Below are 22,910 nucleotides of genomic sequence, written 5' to 3'. Positions count from 1 at the left end.
AAATGGGTCTTGAAGCGCATAATAGCCCGAAAGCACAAGCAATTATCATCCGAGATAATATCCGAAATGAAAAGTCATCTCCAAGACCCCCAGTCATCTCCAGGACCCCATTTCAACAAAAACTGTCAATTTATGGCAGAGTGGCAATTTGTAAACCCTTGGTGACAGCAACTAATGCTTTCAAGCAATGCCAATGGTGCGGAGATCACAAAGGCTCGTCCCCACATTAGTGACAACAGGTAATATGGTCAGGAATTGTCATTCACCCTATTTCAGACGAACGGACACGTTTATGTCTGGAGAACAAACACCCAAAGAAGCATTCCATCCTGACTGCCTCTTACTGACTGTGAAGCATGGGGGGGGCGCCATTATGGTATGGGGTGCGATATCTTTGGCCACTTGTTATTCTGCATGGGAGGATCACATCCAACCACTATCTAAGCATTCTAGAGGATCATGTCCATACTTTTGTCCAGACTGTATTCCCTGGGGAGTGACCGTTATTTCAAAATGACAACGCCCAACGCCCTCATCCACACTGGCTAGGTGTATTCAAGAATGGTTCAAAGAGCATGTCGATGCAATTGAACATCTTGCTTGGCAACCTCAGTCTCCGGACTTGAATATTATTGAACATTTATGGCCATACTTGGAGTCCAAACTTCGTTCCCGATTTCCACCTCCATCTGACTTTCCGAATTAGAGACCGCTCTGCAGGAGGAATGGCTTAATATTCCTTCAAATATTGTCCATGACCTTTATATATCTATCTCACGTCGCATTCAATCTGTACCTCAGTCAAAGGGTGGTCCAACGTCCTGTTAATAAAGATTTTCCATTATTTCACAGGTGTTTGTATTATTTTGTCCTCCATCTGTATATCTTGCTGGTACTATCTTCCATTTTGCACGGGACATCCGAAATGAAGTTGATCTGTTTTTAGACGCGTGGCCACCAAGTTTCTGGGTCAAAGACTTTGAAAAACTACCAAAACATTCGCAGAAAATCATAGATATGGGTGGTGATTACTACCCGCACTAAAGGTACTGCTTTCATGTTTTCTCCCCTAACTTTTTTAAGAACGTATTTTGGAAGAAAACTTTTGTTACAATCAGATATATTAGTCACATAACAACAACAACAACAAAAAAGTTTGCCATAACACTGAGGTACCAATCCAAGGGATACCTTTTTTACACGAGGACTAACCAAATAAGAAAGAGTAAAATATTTTGAGTTTTAGGTTTAAACTAATTTTAAAGAAAATTATAATAGATTTAAATGTTAAATATTTGATAAGTAACACATATTGCCCAGATTCTGCTCAGCACAGCACTATAATATGTGCAATATAAGGTGAATAATAATACTTACAATATTGTTACTGTTGGGCATAAGTATTGTTGTTTCTAATGGAGTCCTATCTTGGTTATTTAAAGCATTTGTTACACTTTCTTGCTTACTTCTTATAGATTTTAAAAATGATGGGGACCTATTCAGACAAAGAAGAATGTTGAACTATTAATTATTTATTAAATAAACTTAGCAAAAAATTGTTAAAAGAAGACTAAAAAATAACAGAAAACTATTATTATACCTGCTCTTATCATGACCAAGCAAATTTAGATTTCCATAACCAGAACTATTTCGCCGCAAGTAAGGTACTGCTTTTTCATTTACATGTCTGTGTCTCATCATTAGTGTCCTTAGTACAACATCCTTCTGCTCAGGCTTTATTTGGTCTGTTTGCACCATGCAATCTGCAATTCGCTTAGCTATGCCAACCATGTCTTTTTCTTCTACATCAACTAATACAGCACCTAAATAATGAAATACAAGAAACTTGGATTCCAACATTCCTGCCATTTAAAGATGAGTTTTAAAATTCTCTCTAAAAGAATTGTAGGCTGCTGTGAGAGTGACACCTGGTCATCTTCATGCTCTTGGAGTTTCAAAGGTATGGGTAGGCCATTTTTATCAAATATTAACAAATTAATTGTAGCAATGCTAGATATCATGCATTTGCTGCAAGGGTGACCTTGTGCTTACTTACAGCATTAAAATTATATCCTATAATACAGTGCAAAGTCTTTAATCCACACTCGTTGGGACTTCGGCGATTTCCGGATTAGGGGTTTCATCAATTTAAATCTGGTAAGATGGCATGCAGAAATTATAAAATTAAAAATATGAAACCGTAATTTATGAAATAATTATGATCTAAAGGGTATCAAAATTTACAAAACAAAAAAAAACAAAAAACAAAAAAAAAACAAAAAGGTTAATATTTACTTGTTTACTTTATTAAACATTTCTTTCAATGTAAGTTGTTTAAGTTGCTTCGTTTTATGTGCTAATACTTTCTCTTTAATTCTATAAACAAACATAATTTCTTGTTCAGTTACAAAGTTCTGCTGTTCAAGTTCTGTAATTGTTGTGCCGAGAATACCGACTAACTTGTCAATCGAAATTTTTTCATTTTCACTAACCTCTTGGTCACTTTCTTCATGCCTTTATCCAATTTCTGCAGCAATTCCACTTTTTGTTTGATAGACATCTAAAAATGCTTTCGCTTTGTAGATCCTTTGGAAGCTCCAGAATTGGAAACTCGTTTTGACATAATCGAAAGTTCAAGCTTACTTTTTATAACATTGCTCTAACAGTCTGCAAAAAATAATAAGCCGGATCCAATTAGAAGATTAAGGAACAATGCAATCTGCAACATTAACTGAAATAGATAATTAGATAATTTTAGCCTAGCTTATACCTTTCGTTATACATTAAACGCATATGCGCAGAAAGTTTGTAGCTTTGAGGTCCGGATTATAGATCATTCCAGATTATGGACGTCTGGATTAAAGACTTTGTACTGTATAATATCAAGTATCAGGTATCTACAGACTACAACTGCCATCGAGTTAGGGCATGGTTCCTTGATCTTCCTTAATCTGCTTTCATTTTATTTTTGTAGCAGTTAAATATGGGTTTTTTCTCCGCAATGTATTGGAAGCTCTTTCAAACGAGTGAGACAGACTTCTTCAACAGACAAGTATTCTTTCTGTACCTGTAGTGTAAACCAACAGCACATTGGCTGAGCACTCTAGAAAAGGAACAATAGATGAATTTCCATTTCCATTTTTTTCTTAAAATTAACTTTGTACAGTATAGTTCTTCTATAGGTCGTGAAATCAAAGCAACAGTGGACATGGAAACAGAAATACTAGAACGTTTAAAAGTTACTAACTGAACTTGTTGATAGATATGCAAGTATGTTTACAAGTTATTATCTGAGTTATTGAGTGAGTTAAAAGTTACTAATTATATCAGTTTGTTTAAAAGTTATTCAATGACTTTGCACATGGCTAGATTCCTGCTCCATAAGAAGATTACAAACCTTAGTAAGAAAATTGTTGAATTCCTCTGTCTCAAAAGAACTGAGCTGGCATGTCCCACTGCTACTGACAAGGTCCAAAATAATATCACAGCATAAAAAATTTCAACTACCCTGTTAATACAGGTTGCTGGTTCATATTAGTTTGGAATTATCAGGGAATGTATGGACAACTATTGCAGATATGAATGGCTCTTGGGAAATATTTTAGAACTTGTCACAATAAAACATAAATACAGGTAATTACCCTAATGTTAAATGCTAAATTAAAATTCTGAGAGAAAAAATACACTACAAAGCAGAAATAACTAGCAGTAACAGAAATTAAAACACCATTGAAGGAAGTTGAGTGTTACTCAAAGTCTAAACACCCACTAAAAATAAAAATAGTAATTAAAAATATTAATTCTTTATTATCTACTTTAATTATTTTATTACTACAGCTATTAAAATAATTAAAGTAGAAAAGAAATAAAATAAAATCGTATACAATAAGTACATAGATATGAAACTTACAGTACAGTTATTGCGAGATAGAAAAAATAAAAGAGTTTTCTCGGAAATATGTCTTATCTTGAGTTGGGGTTCTTACCAAGTTATATAAGTTAATTCACAAAGTACAATTAAAGGTATCTCCCCGGCCGTCTGCTCCCCCCACACACCCTAGTACATGCAGGTTATGGTGGTTATCGATCATTTTTTGTCCAAAGAATCAATATAATGAAGGAAGAAATGTAGAAAAGCACTGTGCTATTCCTAAATTTTCAGTCAGATGTTTTGGGACTGATATGGGGCAAATATTCAAACACATTTCAATATCAAAGCCTTAAACACAAGTCAATATCAAAGCCTTAAAATTTTACAAGACAGGAAAAGCAACAACGACAACAACAACAATAACAAATATTATTTCACTCTTTAATCATATTTATGCCCCCATGGAAAATTAACCAAAAGTTTATAAAATCTTCTATCTTAAATGTCCGATCAGGAAATTTTTTTAATCCTGCACCTCGCCAATCCTGTAGCTGAACATCCTACTGCTGTTGTAGCAATTAAAGTGAAATCTCAGAAAGTTTGAAGCAATCCAATAACATCCACTGTCCTACTAATTCAACTATGGACTGCCGAACCTATCAAGGGCACAGATGGTCTTTTAGCAGCCACTGTCAATCACTTTCCCTGCTTTAATGGAGAGAAATGAATCATTTCTGTCAATGGGGATCATATACTTTCTGCTGAGACAAACTTTCAAGAAGTTAAGAATTAATATTATTTAATTAAATTTCAGAGATCAGACTGCATCAAAACCTCATTAGCTTAATCTTCATTTATTGCTACATATTTGAAAGCAGATTTCAAATTATGTTCAATTAAGCAAATGCTAGACACTTCTCCAGTTTCACAATCAGGGGTCCTCTATTCGCAAAGTCCTTCTTTAGCACATGGAAGCCAGTTTAATATAAATAATTGATTATTGATTATTATGATACACAAAATCTTAATTAGTATCACTTTGATCGCAATGACAACAGTATGTTGATATAAAAATCCTTGAACAAAACTAAGCCCAAATGTGAATTATTAGCCAAAATATGGGATAAGTACAAAGATTTGATCTATTAAAAGAGGGCTGCTTAAAAAAAAAAAAAAAAAAAAAAAGGCAGCTTTCCTTTACTCAATCTTTGGAATCTTCGGGACAAACTGCTTCTAAAGTTTGTCCCGATTTTCAAAAATGCATTTTCTTAAAATTTCCAGAAATTAGCTATGTTAGCTAACTTGCCAAATGTCACTATCAGGAATGATTTTGCTCATATCTCGTGTTCTAGTTAAGCTATTTTAACAATTTAAATGTTCTTAGCTTCAGAACTAAAAACACAGAAAGTTTTACAATTCCATACAACAGATAAAACTTATATACAAAACATGTGGCCACAAATTCAATTGCATTCAGAATAAACCTAAAACTGTCACCTTAAATGGATAAATTAAACAAATAAATATATAAAAATAGCAAGCGGGTCAAATGTTTTAAAATATTTGCCAGAATTTACAAGAATACACACATACATATTCACATTGTTACGAAATGTACAGACATGGTGAGATAGCTTCTCCAGCAGTGCAGTTTTAGTGTTGCCATAAAATGGCAAGGGAAGGCAGGGTTGCCACATTTGGCAAAAAATCACCCATTTGGCGACAAAATCGGTGATATGCCATGGATGGATGGAGAACCTTCTGGAACAAATTCTTACCGGTTTAATCCAGAATGTTCTCGAACACAAGCCGAAAGATATATAAACCCTGCTGGTGCGCAGTCAGTTAGTGAGTGCCTCGTTTATCAAGCTGATAGTCAGTCATTGAGCAAGTGCCTCGTAGAGTGCGAGCTAGTCGGTCTCATCTAGTTAGTATGTGTTAAGACAATCGAGTTGACCACCGGGCAGCGAGTGCCGAGTGGGTCGCCAAGTGCACCAAAGGAGTCTCTTAGTGCATCATTGAGAGAGCGTGTTGAGCTCCAGTAATGACTGAACCGAAGTGTCGGGAGCTGTGCTCTGTGTGTCATCGAGTGCATCATGAGTTGTAGCGTGGAGAATCTCGAGAGTACATGGAGTTCCGAGAACGACCGAGCTCAGTCAGGAACTGTACTCTGGTGCTTTCCAGTAAAGCTGTCTCCACCGTGATAGCCTGATAATCTGAAGGCTGTGTCGCTGATTGTTCCAGCGTGTTTATAGCAGATCTTCGACTGCAAAAGTGTTTTGGAGCTGTCCTGATTAATATTGTTAAATAAAGTATGTTTCGATATTCTATCAAGTGCTGTCATCGTTATTCACTCCAAATCCAGACAAACTCTGTATGAATGTGAAGGAAGAAAATAACGTAACAACTGGTGTCAGAGAAAAGAAAAACATAACAATATGTACACATTGCACATCTACATTACATAAAAATTATATTTAATAAACAAGGAAACTTTCTGTTCATCTCACTAAATTTTTATAATACCTAAATTTAACTTTTGTTTTTTAGTATTTTGGCTCATGTAATTTCAAATAGTTTCCAGTGTATTATTTGGCATGACCTTTTTTGTTACAGATTGAATCTACTAATCTGAAGTTGAATATTCCTCCCTTCCAGGACATTGAAATTTCTGCTTTAGGAATAAATTCTTCAGTAGTTTAGAATACAGTCAAAAGCCTTTAATCTGGACTCATCGGGGCTTCAGCTATTCCGGGTTATCGATTTTTCTGGATTATAGATCATCAGTTTAAATCTGGTAAGATGGCATGCAGAAATTATAAAATTAAAAATATGAAACCGTAATTTATGAAATAAAAACAATTATGAGCTAAAGGGTATCAAAATTTACAAAAAAAGAGCTTATTATTTATTTGTTTACTTTATTAAACATTTCTTTCAATGTAAGTTGTTTAAGTTGCTTCGTTTTATGTGATAATACTTTCTCTTTAATTCTATAAACAGACATAATTTCTTTTCAGTTACAAAGTTCCGCCGTTCAAGTGCTATAATTGCTGTGTCGAGAATACCGACTAATTTGTCAATCGAAATTTTTTCGTTTTCAATAACCTCTGTGTCACTTTCTTCACTATTGGAAGCGAATTATAATGAAGACGAATTTGATTTAAATCATATCAAAGACAGATGAAATACTACATTTAATAAGGAATTATAAGCTAAATAAAATAAAAACATCTGCCCTGAACATAAAGATAGTGCTGACAGATCAAATTCCAATTCATTGCGCGCCACGACGTGCCCCCCCTCACCGCAGAGCAGCCTGAAATTGATAAACAGATTTCGGAATGGTTAGAGAAACAAAGGATATGCCTTTATCCACTCTTTGCAGCAATTCCACTTTTTGTTTGATGGACATCGAAACATACTTTCGCTTTATAGATCCTTTGGCAGCTCCAGCATCGGAAATTCTATTTGACTTAATCGAAAGTTCAAGCTTACTTTTATAAAATTGCTCTAACAGTCTGCAAAATATAATAAGCCTGATCCAATTCGAAGGTTAAGGAACAACGCAATCTGTAACATTAACTGAAATAGATAATTAGATAATTTTAGCTTAGCTTATACCGTCCATTATACATTAAACGTGCATGCATAAACGTATTATGTGCATGTGCACACGCATATGTGCATGCATAAAAGTATTACGCGCATGCGTAAACGCCTATGCGCATGAACGCATGCGCAGAAAGTTTGTAGCTTTGAGGTCCGGATTATGGGTGTCCGGATTAACGACTTTTGACTGTATTTATTAATTGAATTTCACTGTAATAATGCTAAAGTGCTTATTTGAGCTGAGTTCTTTAAAACTTCATGGATAGAGTTGCCAAAATTGCTAGCAGAATTTATGTTGCACTCGAGTATTTTTTTATATATCAAAAGTAAATATTTGAATCAAATACATATTTTTTTTATTTGAAGTGAACAGCAGGAATAATTCTTCCACATAATTTTTTTTTATATATCTAGAGAACATTTATAATGATGCAGCTTACGTTTAGGATTAATGAAAGTTAACAGCCTCTCATATTTAATTTCAACAGAATTTCTATTGTATACCCCTGGAAAAGTGATCTATTAATAAACAAAATTTGAGATGAAAATTTGTTTAATCTACTTTCTTGAAAAAAATTCTAAAAAAAATTCTATCTGCTAATCTGCATAACTCGGGAAAAAATTGTATAACTTTATTTAATGCCATTTTATGACAATCTTTCTGGATTTCAAAAATAATATTTATTATAACAGAATGCTCACATTTAGATTTATCATATAAGATCTTTAATTTTTAATATCAATACAATGATACTTTCATGTATTTCAGACTCAGCAATCATATGCTGAAAACTGTAGCATAATACTTTGGCAAGTTATTCTGTACTAAACACATCAACACAATAGTGTTTATCATTAGAACAACCAATCTATTATAAAGACTGATTTTACCTTTTAGGAGAAACAATATGCATTAATTTCGAATTTCACTTACCAGCCTCTAAATATTTGCGAAGATTCAACAAACTACGAAAGACCAAAGGAGGAACATGAGGCTTGCCCCATCGGTCAGAGCCTAATTCAACATCTTCTTCATATTTAATCCATCTAGCAGTTTGTCTCCATTCTAAATCATCACTGTACTCATGCTCTTGCAATTCTTGAAGCTCTACAAAAAGCTGTAGAGAAATGTTGCATAAAATATTAGTAGCTAATCGTTTCTAAAATGCAACAATGTGAAAAGTATTAAAAATATTTTAGATTATTTTCATGCATATTTCACTACAAAATTTCATAAGATACAATTAAAATAAGACAGCAGAAAAGATACGAACCTCATGAGGTTCATGGTCATACTCTTTTTTGTATGGTGAAACTAAATCATCTTTCTTTGTTTTAAAAAATGATGCCACAGAATTTTTATCTTGAATTTTGTGGCGTCGAATTCCTTTTGGATCTTCAAATCGATGACCTAGATAATAAATTGAAATAATAAATACTTTGTTTTTCACTTAGATGCTAACATATCTTTTCTTTAAAAAACACAATTCAAATACCTTTGTGAGCTATCAAACCCCCCCCCTCCCAAAAAAAAATTACATTTACTAATAGAAACTGTATAATACAAAATAGAAAGGGGTGGGTATATATTTATATAAAAACAACCAGTAAAAAAGAAATATGAACTGAAAACTTCAGCTTACAGTCTAACATTTTGAAGGCAATGTTTCAATCAGTTAATATATATAAAACATATGATTAACCCCTTCCAGTGTCATCTGATCCCAGTTTGGGCAACCCAATCATGCCAAATTAGGAGTGTTTTTATTTTGTGAAGACTAAAATGAGTTCGTTTTCTTTTATCAAATGCTTAAGTACCATAAATATCAGCTGCACACATACACATGGATTATAGTTAAAACACATGTATATGTAAAGTAATTTAATAATAATTTCAATCTTCTATTTCTTTCTCATGAATATTAACAAACACTGTAAATAAGCAAAAGAAGTGGAGTAATAATTTTCAAACAATTTCAATAAATTTATTAAAGTTAAGATTTATGAATAAATTTCCTTACTAGCCATGCAATCAATATCAGCAGAATGGAGAGTTTCTGCTTCTTCTGGTTCTAAGACAGTGTTGTAACATTTTGCATCGATGTTAAAACCATGATGCTTTCTTTTCACAGAATGCCTCCTAGGGTGTCTGTAAATCACAAAAATTTTAATAAAATCTCTTGAAAAAGAATACTGTGCAAAATGAAAATTCCTAATATTCCTTAATATAATACATTAAAAATGTTATTAGAGGTTAACATTTAGAATAAAGAGGTTAACATTTAGAATAATGAACGTTCCGATAAAAGAAATCCTAGAAACATTTAGGAATAAAAATTAAAAACTTACTATCTTGATGCCTAGTAAATAGCAGCATGACCCAATAAAAAAGTATGACAATGAGTTCTCAGGAGATGTGATTTTAAAAAAAATAAAAAATCAACATATGATTTTGATGCAACAGAAATTTATTAAATTCTACACCAATAAGCATATGTTTTTCATCCAAATAATTTCATCTTAACAATTTATCATGTTTCTCTACCATATAAACATTTATATCTTCCATTACATTAAAATAAAAACTATAACAAAATGTATTCTTTCACTTAGATCATTGCATAAAGTAAATTTTGTGAAAAATTATTTTAATTTCCTGTGTCATGATAATGCATTGTGATACTTTCTATTCTTCTATTTCTGTGGTATTTTTTTTTTTTTTTTCCTTAGGAGAGTTAATAAGAATTTTTATCACATCGCATTAATCATTAAATTACAATGCATTTATTGGATGAGAATTAAATAAAATCTAGTAAATCCAGAGAATATAATCTCTTAATGTGGCACCGATGTTGTGAGCAAACGAAAAATATAAATAAGCATAGCCAAAAATGTGTCATAAAATGATGGAAAACAGAAAAGCAGCCAGAGTTGGATGGATTAATGTGTATAAAGCAACATATGAGAGATAAATATAGAAAAAAAAATTGACAAACTTTACAATTAAACAGAATGATGGGGATGAATTTGATATTTCAAGAATTAAAGAATCATGCAGCACATTAAAAATAAAAATTAAATGAGTGAAACATCAGAACATTTTGGTAATCACAAGTCAATCTCTTTATGCTGAGACATCAACTCTATTAAATGTTGCCAGAGCTTCAGGCCATTGTCTGACATAATGTTGTCATCAATTATCCTAGATATCCATCTGGATCCCTGAATATGATATTTCAACTCAGATCCATAAATCTAGATGCATTTCAGACCCACTTTAACAACATTTCAAAAAGAATCCTCATTCAAGAACAGCATCATTAATAATAGTAATAATACACAGAAAAATTACAGAATAAAAAGATTTCAGTGTATCTTACTCATTATTTTACTACTTCCTTTCATGCTAAAAATACACTTGACTTCTGATAATCTGAGATGCCTTAATCTGCAAATGTCTGTAATCCGTATTTAATTTTGAATCCAAACAAATATAATTTTCAGAAAATTCAGCATGATAAACTTTAAGACAATTTTTTATAAGTACCTAAAAATAAATTTTTGAATAAAAATACACTATATTTATAATCTATTTGGATTGAAATGAGAATTTGTTTTATCACTGAAATTATTTAACATTTTCTATGCATATGTCAGCACTCTCTTGTTATAACAGACATGGTTCATGAACTGTATCACAGCAAATTTTTAGCTTCAGATAAATCCCTATTATTAGGCACATATTTTGCTCTCTGGGTGTTCCATAAGCTCTCAACAGAGAAAAGATTGAATAACCTTTGAACAGAGAAGGATTCCCAATTTAGATTTTCAGGATTTACACATAAGAATAAAGGAAGTTAAAACACCAATTTGTCAAAATGTTTGCCATTTGAAAAGACTGAAGAATGATGTCTCAGTTAAAAGTTCTTAAAGACTCATTTGACTAGATCTACTGAAGCTGACCCTAGCATATTTAACCCTTAGCATTTTTGTACTTATTTTATTTACATTGGCATATTTTTGCAGCGAGAGTACAAGAAGAAGAAGTCTTATTTTGTGTGGAAGGAATTACATGTTATCTTTGGTTTTATTTATTTTATAAATAAGTATTTCTCTTTTGCAAACAAAATATAAATTTTGCAATTCACCATTGTGTGATATCTTCAAAAACAATACCCCACATGTGCATTCTGGGTTTACTTGGGCAAGTGCTACAGTACTCATTAGCCACACAATGCAGTCTCTCTTTCTACCTTTCCTGATTATATCTTGTCTTAGAGCTGATGTAGAAACTCTTGCTCTATCTTGACAAAAATCTCCTATGAGCCAATCGACTAAAATTTTACGATATCATAAATGCAGTGCTTTCTCATTTTTATTGTACTGTACAGTTTTATAGAATATGTATGAATTTATTATTGACTAATTTATTATTAGCCCAAAGGGGTAATTTGCCCAAAAGAACTATTAATTTTGTTTTGGCATTTTGTGTTGGTTCACTATAAATGGAAAAACACTTTAATGCTTCCCACCAAATATGATTGCCCTGTATTATATTTAAAGAAATTAAATAACAAAGAATCTGCATAAATGTATGTATGTTTCTCGCACTGTGATAAAACAATGCTACCTAGAGCCATCAAATTTTGAACAATGAACATCTCCACCCGAATATAGGCATCTGAAAGCCCAAATTTGTTTTATTATCTATTTCATCTTTTGTCAAACATTAAAGAATTTTTGATTAAAAACTCAACGATTTCAAAGCAACACTGTACAAAAAAAACATTTTTATCTCCAGAGTGCGACGCTGCGTATCAGAAATTCTAAAGATATGCTCTTTTAAATATTTTGTGATATTGTTGTTGAATTTAATTTTATGGGTTTAGTGCGAAGAACATGATATTTAATAAGTAAAGGTAACACACAAAACGTTAAGAAATGCCCCTTTGGGCATAATATAAAATTTGAAAGCTTTCAGAATTTTTTCTTTTTTGTTTCTTCAAAAAATGTTTACATGTGGATTTGACAAGTCATTGAAAGACAAAATCAGATCTTTAAGGGGTGAGGTGGGATGACTTTAGCTAAACAGCGTGCATTTTTGCCTACCTCTCATGTGACAAATTCAAGATTTACCCACAAAACGTTAAATAAGTCCCTTTGGGCATAATATAAAATCTGAAAGCCTTCCAATTTTTTTTAATTTATTATTCTCCAGAAAAAGTTTCCACCTCAGTGATTTCCTCAAAAAGCAATAATTACAGGCACATTGATAAGTCCAATCAGCACTATCCACTGACATTGTGTATCCAACAACTATACTTGGCTTCTTCTGTACCACATCGTATAAATCTTATAGTGGTTATCATTCCAGCATTATAGCAACTGCTCAATAATGACACTATTCTTTCATCTCTCCAAGGTAAGACCATTTTATGCCCTGTGTTGTACTCGACAGCCCTTTTTTCATTGAATTCAGTTTTCTTCAGAGGTACTGGAACATCTTTCCTGTTTGTTTTGATGGTACAGGTCATGTGGCATTTAATTTTTTAAATTCTTCAGCTAGTGTTATACTACTGTAATACCTGTCAATGTACATTTGATATCCTTCTGCAGTAAGTACTTGATTTAATAATTGCTGGCACAGATGTAGGGTAATTCTGGTGCAGATCAGAAAATCTGGCCTTGGCAGATTTCCAGAAGTGATGTTACCATAATATGGAAGGACGCTATACAGATATCCCATTTCTGAATCTGTCAAAATGTATAAGCAAATATCTGATTTGGTCGGTTCATTGGGATTATAAGTAAAAAAAACATATTTTTCCCTTAAATTTTTATGGACTTGTTAATGCACATTTTTTTTGTTCAGGTACAAAATGTTCTGAAAATTTTGAATTTATATCTTCCAAAAATTACTTGCACATTGTATATGAGTTCTAATATCATTTTTCACTGGATCAGATGCTTTCAAATGCAGCATCCAGAATACTTGGTTGAATCTTTTCCTTGTAAATATGTTGCTAAAGAAAAAGATCCCCTTATTCTCCTCAACTGAACAGTATCATTTCTCCTATTACATTTATCGCAGATTCACGTGTTCTCAAATGCAACATCCAGAATACCTAGTTGATCCTTTTCCTCAGAAACATGTTGCTAAAGAAAGAGATCCTTTTATCTCCTTAATCAAGCAGTATTCTTGCATATTTGCCAAGAGGTACTGTACCCATACTGATGATAGCTCTGATTAAAAGCCTAAAATTCATCCTTTTCCACATCATGCCATGTTTGCCAAATGAAGTTACTAGATACTTCTTTCAAGTTTAGGACATTTTCTGCATAATTGTTGGCTACTTTTATAATTTCATTTACTAATTAATCCATTAAAAAACAATTTAAACATTGTATCAGCTGTACAATATTTGAAGGAACTTACAGTCCAGTGACTTTTGATGATATATTAATATATATTATTTTTGGAATAACTAATTCTTCTGCAACATCATGCCATTCATTTAAGTTTCTAAAGAATCTTCGACTTTCAGTATTCCCATTCTTTGTCTGTTTGGTGGTATAATTTTGCTACCACTACATGAAATATCAGAATCATTATCAATATTATCTTCTAAATTATCTTTTAACCTTCCAGCACGCACGCTATGCACAAAGTTTATGACAAATTCGATTTTTAATGCACACTTTTCGCATATCACAGCTGAGACATCTGAATGTCATTTCTATTCCTCCTTTCAACCCTTCCCCACATCATGGAATGTGCCAACAGGAAGCCATACAATTTCTTTTGTTTTTTTTACTGGGCTTTTGCACTACGTGGCAGCTTCATTGTAAAAGTTATGGCGTGCACATGGTCACGAGTAAAAATTCGGAAAATTTTTTTGTCAAATATTTTGTAATTTTGTGTTAGTAACTGAAGTGTATTATTTTAATTTGTATAAATTCGACTCTATAATTCTTATATTCGTGGCAAAGGATTATGCGCAACCAGCTGATTTTACTCGCATTCTTCAAGAATTATCTGATGAAGAAAAAGAAGACAATGAAACCTTTGGATGTGAGAATAATAGCAATCTGAGTGAGAAAAATATAGAGATAAATAATATCAGCACTGAATCTGAACAATAAATTTTGGATGATGGTAGTAATAATGATATAGAAAAAAGAAATGATTATGATATATTTTTTGTTAGTAAGGATAAATCTTCTAAGAGGCAAAAACAGAAGTATGCAAACTGCTCAAAGACGAATAAGATGAATATCGTAAGCGTTACCTGGCCTAAAACACCATGCCAAGGATATAAAGGATGAAATGGGAACATTTTTGAAAATAGTTGATATAAATATGCTTGATGAAATTTTGGAATGAACAAATAAATATATAAGTTTACTAAAAGGCAAAATACTCAAGAGATAGAGACTGCACTGTTACTCGAATGGAAATGATGGCCTTCTTTGGATGGCTATATATGACAGGAATAAAAAAAGGACATCATGTAAATGCAAAAGACTTGTTCTCAAGTGATGGCATTGGAATTGAAATAACAAGAGCTGTGATGAGCTGTAAGAGATTTTTATTTTTGACAAGTCGTCTTCGATTCGATGATAAATCGACAGGACAGATGAATATTAAAACTAGCTTCGGTTTTAAAATATAATTATTAAAAAATAAATTTTTTAATTTCTATAATAAAATACATCATTGCTTTTCCACCTGACTAATATAAGCATTTAAAAATAATTTACTATCATTTGAACTTGACATCATCTGCATTTTTCAATAATAAGGTTAATATTTTATGTTTTAACAAATTTATTATCAATATTCACTCATTTCTGTCATTTTTCGGGCCAAAACCAGTAAAATAACAGATGTCATAAAAAATACAATGCGCACATGCTCATGTAAAACTGCTAAGCGCGCACGCTGGAAGGGTAATACTTGAATATCAAGTACATCTTCACCATCATTCAGCTCTGAATTTTCATCATAACATTGGTTGCCTCCATGTTTTTAACCATAAAAAAGGTCATTATTTAACCTTGGCCTTGATTTATTTAACCTTGATTTATTTAACCTTAATAGTAACATAGCATCTTAAGCATTACGAAGCCACTGGAGTTCCTGAAAAATATCTTTATACTGCAGCCAACGGAGCACTAAGGATTAACCTTCTAAGTAGCATGACGGCTTTTATCTGGTCATGAAATCTTTTGTCACTTGGTATACATTATAATTTAAAGTATTTATCTTATTGCCTTTAATCATGTAAATATCATCTCAATGAATGGAAGTTTATGAAAGACTCTGACTCGACTCCCTCATATATATATATATATATATATATAATGTAGACATTACACATGGATTACAGCTTATTTTTTAATATAAAAGAAGTAATAGATGCTACAGAAAAAAATGCATAGCAAATTATTTATATTAATTAGCATTTATTATGAAATGGAAAAACTGGCATTAGTTATTTCTAAGAAACAGTATAGCTTCGGCAAGAGCTTCTTTGTTGGAGGGCCATAGATCCAATTTGATAAACTTCAGAGATGAAAAAAGTCTTTCCATACTAACTTGAGTAGGAGGAAGACCTGTTACTGTTAGAGCTATTTCTTTTGACTTTTCAGGATAGATTTTTATAAGTTCTAAAAGAGGTGTCTTGCAAGCGCAATCATTTTTCTCTATTTCTTCAAAGGCCGTGTAGAAATCTTGTTTGTATTTTTTCATTTTTATATCTAAAGGCACTTGGTTCTTTATTTTCATTCGCTTTACCTTAGCCTTTTCTATATTATCCAAAAATATTTCTCAAAATCTAATTCATCACTGGAAGAGGATGTTAGAGACTCAATTGCAATGTCTGCAGTTTGACTGTCCTGATTCAAATTCTCCATTTGTTCTGAGAATAATTTCATTCTTAATGAAAGTTCATAGATGGCTTTCTTTGCCTTTTTAATTTGTTCGTCATCAAGAAAATTCGGTGTTTCAGATCTACATATATTGAATTCAGCAAGATCTCATTGTCTAGCGAACTAGTTTCTCTTTTCTTCATTGAAGAAATGATTCCTTCCGCAATAAACCCTCCACTTCAGAAAGAACAAAGATCCCATTCTTCCATTCTCACCTCCTGTCAGTTCTTCAGTTTGCAGCTTTTTTGTGGCTATATACAGTGTAGAAAAAAAGAGTTTCCAATTCTGCAAGATCATTTCTGTTATTGAAACATCAGGGTTATCTACATCTTCTATAAAATTTCTTAATTCTAAAAACCTCTTTATCACCAACTATGTACTTCTTTATCATGTTGCTTGATCAATAATTGCTCTTTTTCCTGCTCGCTTCCTAAGAATGGCATCAATTTTGGGAGCTCTTGCTGTTTACCTAAATTTACCAAGGAGATTTGTAACTAAATGAAGTAACTAAATGAGTAAGTTTAATCACTAATAGCAAATATCACATCCATCCTCCTCCCTTATATTTATCTATTAATGTATACAGTCCATAAATAAAAATAATAACTCAGCTTGTCATTAACTTTTTCAATTCATTTTAATTTCATTTCAAATTCAAACTGTCCTACAAAAACTGGAGTTGGAGTTCGCCTGCTTTTAGAGACTCCAGCTCTGACTTCTTTTACCCTAAAATCTGCCCGACTCTGATTCCATGACTCCGACTCCACAGCCCTGCAAACAACTCTGAGTGGCGTGGCTTATCGAGCAGCTTTGAAAAGCAATGCCACTTAGAATTTTTTTTTTTTTTTGGGGGGGGGGGTCGACATCTCTAACCTTTATTTTAAATGATATGAGAATCTCAAGTAAATAAAATGACAAGTAAAGCAATAATTTTTACAGATATGAACTTTTTAAAGTTCATTCTAGCATATTGGTATAATGAATCAGTTACAACTAATTCTTCATTTGATTCACTTATTATTAATTAAGTTACTGAACAGGATAACGCAGAAGAGAAGGTACAAATTCATGGATGAAATGAAAAGTAAGTACCTATGTTTTTATCATCGTCGTGTAGAATGAGAAACAGAATACATGATTTGTGTTCTATGGATATATGTACTTCCACTATTCAATAAAGGAAATAGAAATTCAAAATTTATAGAGATATTTTAAGCTCAGGAAATTTCTATTATGAAAATGATTAATTTTAAGTGAACTTGTTGGAAACATATACTAACCAAATAAAACAGCAGATGCCCTTCATTGAAACATATTTTTAAATTTGCCTTAAATAAACATTTGCAGGTAAAGAGCTTTAAAAAAATTTTAAAAAAATGTTTTTCTAAATTTGGAAAAGAAAAAAAGGGAAAACTGCTACTTTTCTTATATATTTTATAGCAGTCTTAGCTAAAAAGAAGAATTGCTACATTTCCACCTAGGCAAGAAACAAACAGTTTTTGAACTGAACATGTACACACAGTTTGCATTTCTTCAGCTAGTGAAAATTTTCTTTTTCAAAACATAAAAAAAAAGTTTTTGTTTTTAAATATTTAGTATGCTATTTGCAATCTTCCATCAATGGAAAAGTATGCTGCAGTCCTTTTTTTACATTTTACTCTCCCAAAGTAGTGGTAAATGTATGTTGAAAAGAAAAAAAAAAAAAAATTAGATACATAATGTCAACAGTTGCAAAAGGAACACATCTTCAAATGGCAAATTAATTTACTTGATCAAAAATTTCTCACAGTATTGTGGTTTACTGTGAATACACTGCCTGAGACTCTACATCTTCTGTCTTTTAGTTGATAGTCTAAATAATGGTCATCCTTTCCTAGTGTACACATTGAAAGACCCTGGAAAAGTCACTCTGACCCTTTAAAATTCTAAATAAATTGTGACCAAACTCATGACATCTCTCTAGTTGAAAGAGCAAATTCCTTAGCTTGGATAGTTCAGTTTCATGGTTACTTACTGTTCTTCAGTGAACTGAATCAGAAACATGTAAATGAGATGCACAATGCAACAGTTTCTTCCATTCATTGACAATGAGGGGAAAAAAAAAAAAAAAAAAAAAAAAGGTTACATTTTGAACAGATTACATAGACTTCATTACAGGTGTTAAGGAAATAAAAATCAGGATAACATTTGTTTATGCAAATTCGTAAATTTTCAAATATTACGCTAATTCTTGCTGCCTTAACTTCCAATAAATGTTATATACCATATTTTTTAAACTCACATTATGTAGGCCATTTAATTTGCATATATTTCAGTTATTGAAACAATATGTAAATATTTTTACCTGAATACTTCTAACAATATTAATGTGAATCATGCAATTATTAAACTATTTTATATACTAGTTTTTATGAAATAGCCGAACATATAAGTCAGATTTTCAATTTTGGTTGGAAAAAAAAAAAAAAAGCGAATAGTTTGAAAAACATCATCACACATACTTACTTGACATGATTAATTTTTGAATTTTCAGTTGAAGCCTTCCTAATTTCTTCACGAGATTCTTCCCCTAAAAGGCATGAATAAAGAAGGGAAAAAATGATAAATGTCTGAATTAAAAATATGTCTGTATGCTCTTTATTGAAAACTTGTAAAAAGATTGCATTTTCCCAAATGCCATACAAGTTCCAACATTGTGTTAAACTACTGTTAAACTTACATCTGCAATGCTTTCAATTCAAGTAGCTTTTGATACAAAAATAGCTTAGCCTTTACCAAATCCTTTAAAAAAGTGCTTTATTAAGGTAATGATAAAATAAAAATATTCCATAGATCAAAGGATGAAATGTAATTTTTACATAGGTAGCAGACAATTTTTTTACAGGAATAAACATTCCGTTTAAATGCTCCAAGTTAATTAAATACATATGATGGAGTCATGATTTACATGCTAATATTTATATCTTAACAAATTTAATGTCTTTCGTTTTTGCAGCTGTAATTTCCAAGTGATGCACAGCTATTTGCAGTGCAATATGCAAAGATATACAGTGCACAGCAAAAGTTATCAATTCAAATTGAGTTCTTACTTACATGCATGCTCAGCCTAACATTTCAAACAACAAAATATGTTATAATAAAATGAATCATAGACATATTAGTTAAATGCGTAAACTCCGATTAAAGATTATGCACTATCAGTTTGAAACATGTTCACCATTTGCATCTTTATGTCTCCAAAATAAATTATATGCAAGACTTATGGTCTATGCATATAGGACAAATCAGTCTTTGAGCTTAACAGGAATTCAAGGATTGCATAATAAAAAGGAGGTAAAAACAGAAAATCCAAAAGAAAGATTTTACTGTTACACTAGAGAGCTTGTTAAGGCTTTTTATGCTCTCGTTAAGCTCACATTTTATTTGCCTGCTCTTGGACTCATTCCTGTTGACACAACATTTTTTGTCAACATCACTTTGTTCACACTTACACCAGATAATATTCAGCAACAAAATCCCAAAAATTTTTAAAAACTATATATCTTTAGAATTCCTTATATAATGTTAAGTGTTGGCATAAACTTTTCACCTGAAATGAGCTATTACTCATGAGCCTCACTTTCGCATCAAATTACTTTTGTTGTCCGTTACACTTTTCAAACATCTAAATTCTGACATAGCCAATCACCCTGTAAAATATTTTCTCTCTCTTTCCAGCATGCCTTCATGGTGTAACAATAACATGTTTAGTGCATATTTGAGAGGTCAGCTTCGAGTACCGGCAAGGGCAATGTTCATTTTTCACATCTCCTATTTTAAAATAGCCTAATGAGTCTACAGTGGCGTCTGAACTAAAAGGTAGTGGACAATAATTCATCACCACCAGGATTTGGCAATTGGGGGCCCTCTAATCCCCAATTGCCATTTAAACGGAGGAATATGTAAGGTATTTTCTCCCTTCTTCCAGCATGCCTTTGTGATGTAATGGCAACACACTCAGCCCATATTCGGGAGGTCCAAGTTCGAGTCCAGGCGAGGGCATTACTAATTTTAACGTCTCCCACAAAACAAACAAACAAACAAACAAACAAAAAACTAATGACTCTAGAACCCCAAATACTAGTTATTATATGAAAGAATACATCCATTATGCTTTTAATAAATATAGCTAATGTCATTTCGCGGGCCTATCCGGTGGTTAATAAAACAGATAAAGATCTGTGTTTACAGCTTTTAAATTGCTTAGTTTGTTAATTAGGCAATATTAAGTAGTTTAAATCTAAAGGAAAACTGAAATATGCTTCACTTGGAAACAAAATGCCTAGTGGGAGTTATAATAAATATTTTATACCATATATCTTTATCATTTTTGAAAGCATTAAATGTTGCCATACTTTTTTATATTTGTTACAATATTTCTTTAAAAAAACTACATGGTAACAGCACATAATCACAGCATCCTTACTTTGCTACCATACTTTGTTTTTATATTCGCTACATTGTTTCTTTAAAAATGATAGATAACATTTGGTGGCAACATCCTTTTATTTGTGCTGTCATATTTTTTATATTTGCTATATTTTTCTTTAAAATTAATACACAGCAATAACATTTGAAGGCAGCATTTGAAAAATGATTGCTAAAAAATTTTACACCTTCACTGTAGAGAAGAAGGAAGCTGACACATTTGTAAGATTTGAAAATTGACAAAAACCAATGGTTGAAGTAATTAATTTCCTAACTTTAGAAACAAATAAAAAATGCAGAATAAATACCCTGACACAAGGCAAGAAGGCATAATTTTTATTTATTACTTTATTAATTTATTTATTAATTACGTTTTTAGACCGTAACATGTGGTTTTCAGAATTCAGGACCAAACATTAATACTAAAAGCTACAAAATCTGGAATATGTAACTTGAACAATATAAAAAATTAGGAACAATAGCTTGAAAGAAACAGAACTATTAAAATGGTGTGGAAAAAAGACAGAAAACTGCAACACTTAGTTTAGTCAAGAATGCAACTTGAAACCCACACAAAATTATAATATACAATCATGAATTTAGGAAAATGTTATTCACAATAGCAGATTTTTTATAAATATTACATGTATTTCCTTTTTACTTTAAACATAGGATTAAGAACTCGTTTTATAGTTTATATACTTTCTTAGGTCTAAGTAATTTTCATAAAATCTTACCAAGTAGCCAACCATTTGAGAACTTTGTAATAACTTTCTTTATAATTTACATTTTACTTCTTTACTTTTATTTGTTATGTTTTACTTCTTTTTATAAATTAAATACAAAATTTATATAACATACGGGGAAATTAAAAAATGTTCAGATACTCACAAATGACAAGAAAATATAAAACAATCATTGCAATTTTCTGAAGTCTGCATTATTCTCTTACACTACTGCCATATGCTGAAATGATTTTTAAGGCAATGAGAACAGTAACCTTGCCTAATATAATACTTGTTATGTAATGCCGTCAATAAACTTCGGAAGATATCCACAAGACTGTGTTATGAATAACTTTATTGAATGAACACAAGACTTTGAATGTATTAATGTTTTAATGACGTGAGTTTTATGTATCCTTTTTTTTGTGGATGGCATCAGTTTTCGGTGTTGCCACGCACGTTCTGATCCATGTTTGCTTAGTGATAGAAGTGTTCTATGAATTTAATGCTGATATGAATTGAATTATTATATTGTATTTTTGTGTTCTGTTTATTGAATAATATCCTAGTTCCTGCTTTACTTCAAAGAAAACTATGAAAATGCTGATGTCGAGTATTAATAAAAGTGTTTATTCGTCAAGAAGCATGTGCAGAATTCAAGTAGATAAGATTTATTTCTTTTTCTATAAATATTGAAATTGCAAACAGATATTCTAATAGTTGACTAACTGCGTCTAATTATTATTAAGGTTTATATATGTATATTAAGAACCTGTGCAGAACAACCGTTGACGGGTAGTCTCGGCGTAGTTCTGATTTTATGATATTTTCGTTACAAGTGGCGTCCGCGACAGGACGCAGTGAGGTTTTTGTTAGAATTATTTTGTTGAATGGTATTTTGTGAAGTAAAGCTGGTTTCATTCATCGTTTTATTATGAATCCTTTAACTGCAAAACGCGGAGGATTGCGTTCTTTCTTTACCAAGACTGTTAATGTTTTGAAAAGCGAAATTGGTAAGGATGATTTTTCAGCAGGTATAATTAAAGATAAATTTACAAAGTTGCAAATGTTACAAAAAGATATCGAGGAAATTAATGAGCAGATTTTGAATTCTATAATTTCGACTGATGTAACGCCTGAAAAAGTTAACGATGAAATGGAAAGCTGGGATATTTACAAGGATGAATTTATTACCATTTCTCGCTTAGTTAGTGAGAAGTTAGGTGTCTTAGAACAGATAAATTTAGAAACTAGGTCACAAGGTAGTGTTTCTAGTAATTTACCTTGTAATACTAGATCATTAA

At 31.8% G+C, this 22,910-nt stretch overlaps 1 protein-coding gene across 3 annotated transcripts in view; it reads right to left on the bottom strand.

The window, feature by feature from the left end:
- Positions 1-22,910, bottom strand: part of LOC118186200 (band 3 anion transport protein-like) — a 422,199-nt gene that overhangs the window by 108,081 nt on the left and 291,208 nt on the right. For all 3 annotated transcript variants that reach the window (XM_035356272.2, XM_085810867.1, XM_085810868.1), the window contains 6 exons: positions 18,920-18,983; positions 9,505-9,632; positions 8,758-8,894; positions 8,418-8,601; positions 1,601-1,823; positions 1,378-1,495 (listed from right to left, as the gene is read on the bottom strand). In XM_035356272.2, coding sequence (XP_035212163.1) covers positions 1,378-1,495; positions 1,601-1,823; positions 8,418-8,601; positions 8,758-8,894; positions 9,505-9,632; positions 18,920-18,983 — 854 coding nt within the window. The remainder of the gene's footprint in view (positions 1-1,377; positions 1,496-1,600; positions 1,824-8,417; positions 8,602-8,757; positions 8,895-9,504; positions 9,633-18,919; positions 18,984-22,910) is intronic.

Source organism: Stegodyphus dumicola, chromosome 2 (assembly GCF_044657685.1).
Source record: "Stegodyphus dumicola isolate Sdum_Otavi_A_Nest chromosome 2, ASM4465768v1".
NCBI lineage: Eukaryota > Metazoa > Arthropoda > Arachnida > Araneae > Eresidae > Stegodyphus > Stegodyphus dumicola.
This window is presented reverse-complemented; position numbering and strand designations above follow the sequence as displayed.